Here is a 12,633-nt window from a genome sequence, read left to right as displayed (position 1 = left end):
TAACTTGAGTTTGACTTAAGCATAGCTTCCAGAAAGGCATCCAGTCTAGACAGGAAGACTTCAAGAGATGCAGAATGAACCATTCCCTGGTAGTTTGTTCCGATGGTTAATCACCCTCCCTGTTAAAAACCTGGGCCTTATTTCTGAGGTGAATTTGTCTGGTTTCAGCTTCCAGCCATCGACTCTTGTTCTGCCTTTCTGCATTAGATTAAAGAGCCCTTTAGTAAGTGGTATGTTCTCCTTGTGAACGGATTTATGCCCTGCAATCAAGTTACCTCTTGATCGTTTTGACAAGCTGAAGAGATTCAGCATCTGAAATCTCTCACCGTAAGGCTTTTATTCATCAGATAAGTTTTCTGGCTCTTCTCTTCTCCAATTTTTGTGGATATCAGAACTGGACACAGTATTCCAGTATCTGTCTCCCCAGTACCATGTACAACAGTAAAATTTAGTCCCCACTCCTACTCACTACTCCCCTGTTTATACATCCAAGGTTCAGATTAGCCCGTTTTGCCATTCACGGCACTGGGAGCTTATGTTTACTTATTTCTCCACTTGGACCCTACTTTCTTTTCAGTCACTGCTTTCCATGATACAATCTCCTTTAGATACCTGAGATGCAGCCTTCTAGCATTAGGGAAATCTTTCAATATCTCCAACAGCTCTGGGTGGGAGCTGAGGACTTTCTAATGGTGACCCTGGTAGGTAGTTACAGAAGGGAAAGGGAGGCAGAGACAGTCAGGGAGAGTGTCACTCTCAGCAATCTCCTTAAACATCTTCCCCCTCCATTTAATCCCCTGGTAACCAGGCTCACGTGAGCATTCCCAGAACAGACCTGAGCAGAGAACTCCTGCGTCCTCTTTGTGTCTGCAGTTGTGCTGGCCCCAGCCCCCGGAAGGACACGCCCAGAGATCGGATTCGTTCCCAGAGCAGTTCACATCGTCCAGCCAGATCTGCCCGGATCCTTGCCCATAACGAGCAGAGGCAGTTGCATTGATGGCACGTCCACATCCCAGTTGTTTGCAAACGACATCGGAGTCTGACAGATCCCAGGAATCATCACAGACCGTCCCCCAGCTGCCATTGTAATAAATCTCCACTCTCCCGGCACAGCGACCTGTCCCATTCACCAGTCTGATCTGCCGGCTCCCTGCAGGGATAGATCCCAGCTGTTAATATGTATTTTCCTGCTGAACAGAAAATGTTTGTGAGATTTGGAAATGAATCACCTGAGCAAAGGACACCGACGTCCTCAGCAATTCCTGCCTGGGCTGTCTCAGACGTGGAAATGTCACAGAGAGTCAGACGAGTCTCATTTCCTGCACACTGGACCCTTCTGAGCCCCACAGGGCCCGTTCCATTCTCAGTCTTTGGGGGGTTAAAAGCTTTCTCAGCGACTCCGCACTGGAGCTCCCTGCACACCACGCTGGCATCGTCCATGTCCCACTGGTCATCCAGCACTCTGCCCCACACACCACGGAGGGAAATCTCAACTCTCCCGTCGCACCGGCTCTCTCCATTCAGCAGTCTGAGTGATTCAGAGTGACCTGGGCTCAGGAGAGATGGGAAACACACTGAATAACATTCTCTCTTATACACTAGAAATAATGCACTTGAAATTGTGGACCATTTCTCAATAAGAAGGTATAAGCCAGTGATCAGAGTGTGTCACAGTGTTAAAGGGAACAACCTCTGTCAGAAGACACTTATTCCTGTGAATCTATAAGTGGAAGGTGCTGTAAGGATTTTAAAATTCTGAGCTTGACACAAGGGCTTGCCAACGGACTTTCTAAATGAGTGAGCGAGGGAATTCCTGCAGATTACTGATTGGGAAAATAGTCTCTGTGTGTGGTGGTGGAATGGCTGCTGAGGTTTGTAGTCACTTTTTCCAGGCTTAAATGCCTGGAAGCCAGTGAACGGTGTCTGCACAAGCATTTAGCAGGTGGGTCGTGAGTGATTTAGGCAAGTTTGCCTTGAGGGAGTTTGGCCAATGGAAGAGCAGGATTCACGGTGGTCAGGAACAGGTTTTTGTTGGTAAATTCCCTTAGCTCCCTCTGATCTTTGCTCAGCAGGTGGCAACTTTCTTGGTTCACCTGGGTCCAGTGCAGGAGCTCCTAGTGTTCGATAGTTCCCAGCACTGGTGGTTCTGACTGGAGCTGTCCCCTGAAGTGTGGTGTCATCTCTGAGTCCAACATGAGATTCCAGCTGACCAATTCATAGCACAAGAAGTAGGTTGTGTGTGGGGCGGGGAAGGGGACGTGCTTTGTTGGTGAATATTGTGACTCCCTTGGGATGTGAATCTCAGTCTTTCCGTGTGTCTCAGAATCAGAGAGTCCGACATCAGCGTGGTAAGTTAGGAATTACTCACCGAGTTCAGACCTAGGTGCAGCCAGGGGAGACTGACAATGTTAAAAGACAACAGCAGAGTCAGTGCAGGGCACACCCACTGGCTGTGCCGGGTACAGTATGTACTAGTATGGCAACCTGACGGGTGCAGTGTGTGCGCACTGGATCCAACCAGCTCAAGGATCTTGGTAGCCAAATAAATTTCAAGGGTAAGAGTGAAATCCTGGCCCCACTGACGGCAATGGTAAAACCTCCATTGACTTCAACGGAGCCAGGAATTCGCCCTAAGACTGGACCAGGAGACTGCCTGCATACAGCTAGTGCAGTGCAGGCGTGTAGCCACGGGTGGGTTGTGGCCCACCCAGTTATCATCCAGGACTACCCAAATCAGGGCCGGAGCCCCCCGAATCCACAGGCTGGGACTCCCACCCCCAGCTCAGTGTCCGTCAGTCTGGCCGCATCTTTCTCCTGCCAGCGCCATGAGCTGCTTCCCTGGTCTCTGACCCCAGCACTAGCCCCACAGGGGGTGTGCCTCATGAGGGCAGGTCTGGGTGGGGCTAGTGCTGGGGCCGGAGACCAGGGCAGCAGCTCCTGGCACCGGCAGGAAAGGGATGTGGCTGGGCTGACGGACACTGAGCCAGGGTCGGGAAGGGTGAGCAGAGCTTGAGCCCTAGAGGGACCCCACTTTGCCCAAAAGGCACACCTAGGTGACCAGATGTCCCGATTTTATCGGGACAGTCCTGATATTTGGGGCTTTTTCTCATTTAGGCGCCTCTTACTTCCCACCACCTGTCCAATTTTTCACATTTGCTATCTGGTTACCCTAGGCACGCCCCGCAGCCTGTGTGCCCCGGGCAGCCTCAGCTTTGGGTGCCTGCTGAGCAGTAAGGGCTGGCTGGAAGGGGTGGAGGGAGGAGAGCCCCCCTCCCTCCTGTCCCCTTCCCAGGGCACCGGATTCCTCCTGCACCCCTCCCTCTGCTCCTCCCATCACTGCCCACCCCCCAAAAGCTGAGGCCCACCCAAGTTTCCTGTCCTAGGTATGCCACTAGTGTAGTGTGAGAGTAGAGAGTAGATCTGGGGCTTTTCGAGGAGGCTCATGGGTATAACTGGGTACCACAGCCCTGCAGGAAGGCCGGATGGGATCACGGCAGATGCAGGTCATATGGAAGGGACCAGGTGTTCCTCCTTAGAAGGGATTCTCCTTCCAGCAACTGTAGGGAAAAATCAGCATCTTCATGTGCTGAGGAGTTCCCTCCGAGAATCCAGGGTCTGGGCTGGGTAGCTAGTTAGGAGAGGCAGGGCAGGGCTGCAGGGAATTCAGTTAGGTGTGCTGGTAGCAGCCTCTGTGAGAAGCAGGAGAACTGCGAGGTTTTTTGCCCCCAAGGTACAAAGGTATCAGTTGTAAAGAGGAGAGTAGACGTCTGTTGAGAGTTCTGGGCAGGGCCACATAGGCTTAGTCACGGTGTGTAAGGGCACCAGTGACCCTGGGCTCTGTGGGGGTCAGTCCTGGAAGCTACGTGTCCATTATTAGGAAGAAGGTTGAAATCCAGGGCTTCTGCAGTAGGTTTCTCTCTAAGGACCCCAGTTCCAGCCAGGCAAGAAGCCCTATGGAGACTCTGTACATGGATCTGAAGATGGGACAGAGAGGGGAGCTGAAACTTCATTAATCAGGAGGGGTCCCTGTGGTGAGGGGAGAAGCAGATGATCACAATGGCCTTTTTGGGTCTTAAAACTCTATGCATCTATACACCCATAAGGCGGGCTCCAGTTAGCCACAAGGGAACCAGATTGGCTGGCCATTAAAATTAATTTTCTAGTGAATTATTTTCCCGCAGGGCCCTGGCCACTTTCAGTGCCCAGGATGGATAAATCGGGGTTGTGCAGCATCAGGCTGTTGCTTGTATGACCCCTGCCTCATTCACTTTAGAAACTGGAAGGCCTGAAGAGAACGAGCAGGGGAGCACAGGATGAACTAGGATGCTCTTGTTAAGAGCAGTGACTGTCATTCAGTCGAGCTCAGTTCTGTTTCTGTCTCTGCCGCAGACTTCACAGGTGATACTGAGCAGGTCTCTGAAGCCAGTTTTTATGGGGTCTGATTTGCAGAAGTACTGAGTATTCACAACTGCCGCTCGGGTCAAGACAAGATGTGGCCGCTCCGCTCTTCTGCAGTCAGGCAGCATGGTCGGGTGGAACGAGCACAGGGCTGCGAGTCAAAACACTGAGCTTTATCCTGTCTCCGCTGCTGACTCACTCAGTGGCCTTGGGCAAGTCACTTTGCTTTTCTCTCTCCCTTTCACCGTCTGTAAAATGGAGCTGTGACATTGCACTCTGTAGGATTTTATGGAAGTATGCTGATGAGTGTGAATATAATGTAACTGAAATCTGCTTCCTGCAAAAGGTCTTTTGTAAGGTATAATTACAAAGCTTTTAATCTACTTTGTGTGGTCATCCTATTTGTATAAATGTATCACTCGTGTATCTGAAACTAGAAATATGAAATATAACTCTGAGGTCCTATTGTAGTTATGCACAGTGTGAGCCATTCATGGTGGTTTGGAATCTTAATGGCTCCCATTAACCAGGACAATCCACTGTAGATGGCTCTGTTTTACTTCTAAATCTTCCTGTATACTGGCAAGCAGGTAATGAAGTCTTACAGTGACATGTGATCTTGGCACCTGAACTGGAATCCATCTTTAACCTGTTGCTTTTCCATTGAAAAGGAGGGGTGGAACCCAGAGAGGGACAAAGGATTCCCACCTTATGCAAAAGATATATAAGTGAGTGGAACAGAACAAACTGGGCAGCCACCATGAGAAATCCCCTTGCTACCACCTGAGCTGGAACAAGGGCTGTACCAGGGAAAGGATTGTGCCCAGACTAGGTAGGCATCCAGTCTGTGAAAGAAACTTATTGAAACATCTCTGAGGGTGACATTTTATCTGTATTTGTCTTAGATTTGCGTGTTTTATTGTATTTTACTTGGTAATTCACTTTGTTCTCTCTGATACTACTTGGAACCACTTAAATCCTACTTTCTGTATTTAATAAAATCACATTTTACTTATTAATTAACCCAGAGTATGTATTAATACCGGGGAGGGGGGTTAAACAGCTGTGCATATCTTTCTCCGAGTGTTATAGAGGGCGGAGAATTTATGAGTTTACCCTGTATAAGCTTTATACAGGGTAAAACAGATTTATTTGGGGTTTGGACCCCATTGGGAGTTGGGCATCTGAGTGTTAAAGACAAGAACACTTCTTAAATTGCTTTCAGTTAAGTCTGCAGCTTTGGGGCACGTGCTTCAGACGCTGGGTCTGTGCTGGAGCAGACTGGCATGTCTGGCTCAGCTAGACAGGGTGCTGGAGTCCTAAGCTGGCAGGGAAAGCAGGAGCAGAAGTAGTCTTGGCACATCAGGTGGCAGCCCCCAAGAGGTTTCCGTGATTCTCACAGGAGCTAATAATAATACTTACCCACCTACTTCCCTGGAGCTTGGTGAGGGTTTATTAATGTCTGGAGAGTACTTTGAACACATAAAGCTCTGCAGAAATGGTGAGTACTCTGGAGAATCAGGCCCGGAGGGTCTCAGGTTGCAGCCCAATCACCCCAAATAAGTAGCGAGCTGGGAATTTTGCCTTTAATTGTTGTAAGTACAATTTTCAAAGGCAGCTAAATGATGTAGGAGCCTAAGTGCCATTTTCTGAAGTGACTTAGGCAGCAAGAGGGAGAAGTCTGTATGGTTCTTGGGCTCCTACATTACTAGAGAAAATAGGATTTAAGTTTCTAAGTCACTTAAGCCTTTTGAAAATGTTATTTTTGGGCTTTTAAGTGTCTAATTCACTTTTGCAATGGACCTCATAAGAGTCTGCTATCTCCTGGGGTGTTATGAAGACAAATTCATTAATGTTTGTGGTGCATTCTCACACTACTGTAACGAGCACAATAGAGAAGCCAAGGAAGAAATGAATAATTCTGTATTCAGTGCAGCATTTGTACGGTCTGTAGAGTGAATAAGGCCCTGGGTCACAGCTTGAATGATGAGGATAAAAAGAAATATTCTACAGCTCCTCCATCTCCTGAGCACCATCCTCCCTGTGCACTGAAGGAGGCAGGAGCTGGGGGTAGGTGAGAAAAATAGGATATGTGCATTCAATTAGACTGTATCATAATGTATATGCAGAAGGGAGGGTGGGGGACTGAATTAACATTACATAGATAACCTTAATTCTGGTATTTTCTAATTCTTGTGCCTTTGGCTTTGACTAAATGAACTAAATAGTGGTGGTTATTTATTTATTTATTTATTTTTATAAAAGCTAAATATTAGACCAGGTCAACAACCCAAAATTTTTCCTGTAAAGTATTTTGAATGCAGTATTTCAATTCTTAAACAGATCTGAGATACGGGAATGTGGAAATGGAATGAAAATTTTTGTTTAGACTCTAACTAAAATATTGATTCATTTCAACTTTTGGAAAATGAAACATTCAATTTTCCTTTCCAGTGTTTGGATGTACAGGTTTCCCACTTCCTCCAACTTTCTATTTTTTCACACAATCAGAATATAAGGATTGGACGAGACCTCAGGAGGTCATCTAGTCCAATCCCCTGCTCATCTTTTCTTCCACTGTAAAAAGTTAGAAAAAGGTAAACATGTGGAAGAAAGTAAGAAAGCAGGGGAAAAAATCTTTGGAGTTTTTTTCAATTGGAAAGGTGTGAAAAAAGTAAAAAAAACCTCAGTGGGTGAAAGCACTACTTTCTCTGTGGTGGGCTACCAAAAATACCCCCAGGAACTCACGTGAGAGAAGGGAAATGGTGATTTTCAGCAGTTTAGAATTCAGCTAAACCTGGAAGGAATCTCACTGCACTAGGAGAAGGCACCTCCCTGGCCCCAGCACTGACCCCTTCCCTAATTGCCAAGGCTCCAGCAATCAAGAGCTTCTCAAGAAGGTGCTGAGAACATTTTATCATAGAAAGTGTGAAGCAAGCTCCATATTCGGAGTCACTACCAGCTCCCCCTCTAATTACTATCAGAGAAGGCTGGGGACAATGAATCGGTGACATTGATGTAACCCGAAGGACAAAGTGCTGCCCCTGCTCCGCTGCCCTGCGTCAGGACAGAGTTGCTGATGTTTTTATTGGAGAATCCAGGGCTTTCCCCAGTCACAAGTGTTCTTTTGTGATGATATTATTGATTATCTTTATCTTTAATACATTTACTGTTATTTTCTGTGCTTTAGGATCTAACTCCCCCTCCCCTTGCTGTGTCCTGAGGATCCCCTACTCCGAGGAAGCATCACACACGAGGGGCAGGAGTCCTTAATCCAGCATCTCTCTTGCACTTACCTGAGCAAATCACACTGGAATCATTGTCGTGTGAGCACGGAGAGGCCCCCAGGGCAGTAACAGTACAATGGCGCAAATGGGTTTCAGTCCCTTTGCAGTGAAATGTGTCTGTCCAGACAGAGCCTGTTCCCTTCCCAAAATACCCTCCTCCTGGGGCTGATACAGCGAATCCGCAGTCGAGCTGACGACAGAGCACGTTGGCGTCTGGTAAATCCCAGCATGAGTCACAGAGGGTTCCCCAGGCACCAAGAACCTGGATCTCCACCCTCCCTGAGCACGCTGTGCTGCCGTTCACCAGCCGGAACCCTGTGAGCCCAGGAGAGAAGGGAGAAGGGGTTTAGAGAGGGAGCATTTAAGATATTTTAGATTAAATAATAAAGAAAAGGAAAGTTGGGGGAATTGAACCCATTCCCATTATATTGAGTTGTTTAGGTTTTACTGGAAGCTGATAGCAGCTTTGTTATCCCAGCTTCCTACAGAGTGAGATCATTTTTTTGCAGCACCCTACTCTAGAATACACACGACTGGGATTTTAGAGACATTGTGACAAATTCTTACGTGAGCATATGACACTTGCATCATTTGCATGTGAGCACGTCTGACTCCCGTGTGATATCCTGGGACAGTACACGAGGTGTGACTCATTCCCTACACACTGGAATTCCTCAGTCCAGATTGGTCCATGTCCTTCTCGGAAATGAGCTCCTCCTGGGATAGATAGAGCTGTTCCACACTGTAGTCCATTACAGATAACACTGGCAGCTTTGAGATCAAAGTGTGCATCACAGATTGTAGACCAAGTGTCTCCATGTCTTACTTCCACACTTCCTGAGCAGGCACTGTCCCCTCCAACCAGCTGGAGCTCAATGTGTCCTAGAAAGCCAATGAAGGATAAAAATTACAAAGGAGCCTCAGGGAGTTAGGTGTTCCACTGCCTTAGAACTTTGGCCAAAAGCCCATCCTGGTGCAGTGGGACAGTGCAGGCAGTAATTAGACATTTTTTTAAAAATCATGTACAACAAATGGAGAGAGGGGAATTCTATAGCAATTGATATACACTGGTAGTTCTGAGATGTAGAAAATTGATAAGGGAAGCCAAAGCTATGAGGGAAAGCTCCACAGTTGGCAGGGCTAGGAACAATAATGACCATTTTTTTTCAGTATATTAGGAGTAAAGACAAACAAACAAACAAATCATAACCAACGTGTAGCCCATTACAAATGGAGATGGTAAAATAGTTTATAATGATGCAAATAAGGCAGAAGTGTTCAATAAACATTTCTGGGTTTGGATAGTATGAATACACATCCTGCTTCTATGTGAAGAGGGTGAACCACTCTGCAGTCTGTTGGTAACTAAGGAGGATGTTAAATAGTATCTAGTAGGGATAAACGTTTTTAAAAAGCAGCAGGCCTGAATAGCTTATAAAATCTTTGAATAAATAGAAATGTAGGACTGGAAGGAACCTCACAAAGTCATCTAGTCTATCTCCCCATACCAAGACAGGTTTAAGTATACCTAGTCCTTCCCTGATAGACGTTTGTCTAACTTGTTCTTAAAAGTCACCAATGATGTGTGTGACGGGTTTGGTCACAGACACCCCCGTGGGACTGTCACCTCACGTTCTGAAATTACCTCTGAGCCCGTTTTCCCTGCCAGCTTGGGACTCCAGAACGCTGCCTTGTTGAGCCAGACATGCTACCCTGCTGCAACACACACCCAGATCTGGTCCATACCCCGAAAGCTGCAGACTTCAACCAAAAACTGCTCAGCAGGTCACCTATCTCCAGAACCCAGACACCCAGTTCCCAATGGGATCCAAAGCCCAAATAAATCCCTTTTACTCTGTATAAAGCCTATACAGGGTAAACTCATAAATTGTCCACCCTCTATAACACTGATAGAGAGAGATGCACAGCTGCTTGCTCCCCCAGGTATTAATCACTTACTCTGGGTTTATTAATAAACAAAAGTGATTTTATTAAGAATAAAAAGTAGGATTTAAGTGGTTTCAAGTCATAACAGACAGAACAAAGAAAATCATCCAGCAAAATAAATCAAAAACACGCAAGTCTAAGCCTAATACATTAAGAAACTGATTACAGGTAAAATCTCACCCTCAGAGATGTTCCAATAAGCTTCTTTCCCAGACTAGACTCCTTTCTAGTCTGGGCCCAATCCTGCCCCCTGGTACAGTCCTTATTAGTTCCACCAGACATCTGAGGTGGAAAACAGGGGCTTTCTCATGACTGGCAGCCCCGTCTGTCCTGCTCCACCCCTCTTTATAGCTTTGGAACAAGGCAGGAATCTTTTGTCCCTACCCCCCCTTCTAAATGGAAAAATACCAGATTTAAGTTTGATGTCCTGTGAGACCTCATTGTTCATTACCCACAGGCTGGCCCACAAGTAGGAAGGCTTGCAGGTAAATAAACCATCTACAACCAATTGTCCTAGTCAATGGGAGCAATCAAGATTCTAAACCACCATTAATGACCCACACTTTGCACAATTACAATAGGACCTCAGAGTTATGCTTCATATTTCTAGCTTCACATACAACAGTGATACATATAAACAAATAGGAGGAATATATTCAGTAGGTTATAACTTTTGTTATGAGATCTTACAAGAGACCTTTTGCAAAAAGCATATTCCAGTTACATCATAGTCACACTCAAACATATTTCCATAAAACATATGGAGTGCAATGTCACAACGGGGATTCCACAACCTCCCTTGGTACCTTTTTCCAGTACTTAACTATCCTTATAGTTAGAAAGTTTTTCCTAATATCTGACTTGACTCTCCCTTGCTTCAATCTAAATGGATTACTTCTTGTCCTACCTATTGATCGTAGAAAGAGAGCCCAAAACTGGACACACTGCTCCAGCTGAGGCCTCACGAGTGCTGAGTCTTACATGTCTGTCTTACACATGACAATTCTGTTAATAAAATCCAGAATGACATTTCCTGATTTCAAAACAGCATCACCCATTTCAGTCTGTGGTCCAGTATAACCCCAGAACATTTTCTGCAGTACTGCTGCCTAGTCAGTTATTCCCCACTTTGGATTTTTTGCATTTGATTTTTCCTTCCTAAGTCTAGTACTTTGTACTTGTCTTTACTGAATTTTAATTTACTAATTTCAAACCAATTCTCCAATGTATCAAGGTCATTATGAATTCTAATACTCTCACCAAAGAGCTTGTGACGCCTCCCAGGTTTGTGTCATTCACAAATTTTATGAGTTTATTCTCTACTCAAACATCCAAACCATTACAATACAGAGCTCTCCCATGGGCCAGCTGGTGTCCCAATAGCCAGCTGGCCAGGGAGTCTCAAAGCTCTGGGGTCCCCGGTCTGGGGCAGTAATAACAGCCAGAACAAAGTAGGTCACAAAGCAAAGCAAAACAAAACAAAACACGCAAGTCTAAGCCTAATACATTAAGAAACTGATTACAGGTAATATCTCACCCTCAAAGATGTTCCAATAAGCTTCTTTGACAGACTAGACTCCTTCCTAGTCTGGGCCCAATCCTTTCCCCTAGTACAGTCCTTGTTAGAGCCAGCAGACATCTCAGGTGGTAAGCAGGGGTTTTCTCATGACTGGCCACCTCCTTTTTCCTGCTTCACCCCCTTTTGTAGCTTTGGCACAAGGCGGGAATCTTTTGCCTGTCTGGATCCCCACCTTCTAAATGGAAAAGTACCAGATTTAAGATGGATTTCATTATCAGGTGACATGGTCACATGTCACTGCAAGACCCCTAGTCTCCATTCCCCATGGGCTGGCCCACACGTACACAGAAAGGTTTCAAGTAACTAAGGCTATTTACAACTGATTGTTTCTGGAGCACTCTTAATGGCCACCACTTAATATGTTTACATCAGTGATGTAAGTTTATATCTTATTCTCCTAACGCCAGATATAGAAATAATACATGCAAACAAATAGGATGAACACACTTAGTAGATTACAAGCTTTCTAATAAAAAGAAAAGGGGTACCTGTGGCACCTTAGAGACTAACAGATTTATTAGAGCAGAAGCTTTTAGCTACAGCTCACTTCATCAGATGCATACAGTGGAAAATATAGTGGGGAGATTTTATATACACTGAGAACATGAAACAATGGGTGTTACCATACAGACTGTAACAAGAGTGATCAGGAAAGGTGAGCTATTACCAGCAGGAGAGCCAGGGGCAGGGAAACCTTTTGTAGTAATAATCAAGGTGGGCCATTTCCAGTACTTTACAAGAACAGTAGGAGGGGAAATAAACGAGGGGAATAGTTTTATTTCGTGTAATGACACATCCACTCCCAGTCTTTATTCAAGCCGAAGTGAATTGTATCCAGTTTGCCAATTAATTCCAATTCAGTCTCTCGTTGGAGTCTGTTTATGAAGTTTTTTTGTTGAAGAATTGACACTTTTAGGTCTGTAATCGAGTAACCAAAGAGATTGAAGTGTTCTCCGACTGGTTTTTGAATGTTATAATTCTTGACGTCTGATTTGTGTCCATTTATTCTTTTACATAGAGACTGTGCAGTTTGGCCAATGTACAGGGCAGAGGGGCATTGCTGGCACATGATGGCATATGTCACATTGGTAGATGTGCAGGTGAACGAGCCTCTGATAGTGTGGCTGATGTAATTAGGCCCTGTGATGGTGTCCCCTGAATAGATATGTGGACACAGTAGGCAATGGGCTTTTTTGCAAGGATAGGTTCTTGGGTTAGTACATTGGCCATGTACTAATAAATTTGTTAGTCTCTAAGGTGTGACAAGTACTCACTTTCTTTTTATGGATACAGACTAACACGGCTGCTACTCTGAAAGCTTTCTAATGACACCATACAAGGGGTACTTCGCATAAAGCATATTCCAGTTGTGTCATATTCATGAACATATTTCCATAAAGCATATGGAGTGCAACATCACAC

General features: G+C 45.5%; 1 protein-coding gene across 1 annotated transcript in view; it reads right to left on the bottom strand.

Annotated features, from left to right (window-relative positions):
* The window catches only part of LOC144268961 (antigen WC1.1-like), a 47,439-nt gene that overhangs the window by 14,908 nt on the left and 19,898 nt on the right, over window positions 1–12,633 (bottom strand). The window contains exons 3-6 of the mRNA XM_077824347.1: window positions 11,700–11,708; window positions 7,695–8,000; window positions 1,230–1,547; window positions 836–1,150 (exon numbers count right to left, since the gene is read on the bottom strand). Coding sequence (XP_077680473.1) covers window positions 836–1,150; window positions 1,230–1,547; window positions 7,695–8,000; window positions 11,700–11,708 — 948 coding nt within the window. The remainder of the gene's footprint in view (window positions 1–835; window positions 1,151–1,229; window positions 1,548–7,694; window positions 8,001–11,699; window positions 11,709–12,633) is intronic.

Source organism: Eretmochelys imbricata, chromosome 1 (genome assembly GCF_965152235.1).
Source record: "Eretmochelys imbricata isolate rEreImb1 chromosome 1, rEreImb1.hap1, whole genome shotgun sequence".
NCBI classification, from domain to species: Eukaryota; Metazoa; Chordata; order Testudines; family Cheloniidae; genus Eretmochelys; species Eretmochelys imbricata.
Note: the sequence above shows the minus strand (reverse complement) of the source record. Positions and strands in the feature narration are given on the sequence as shown.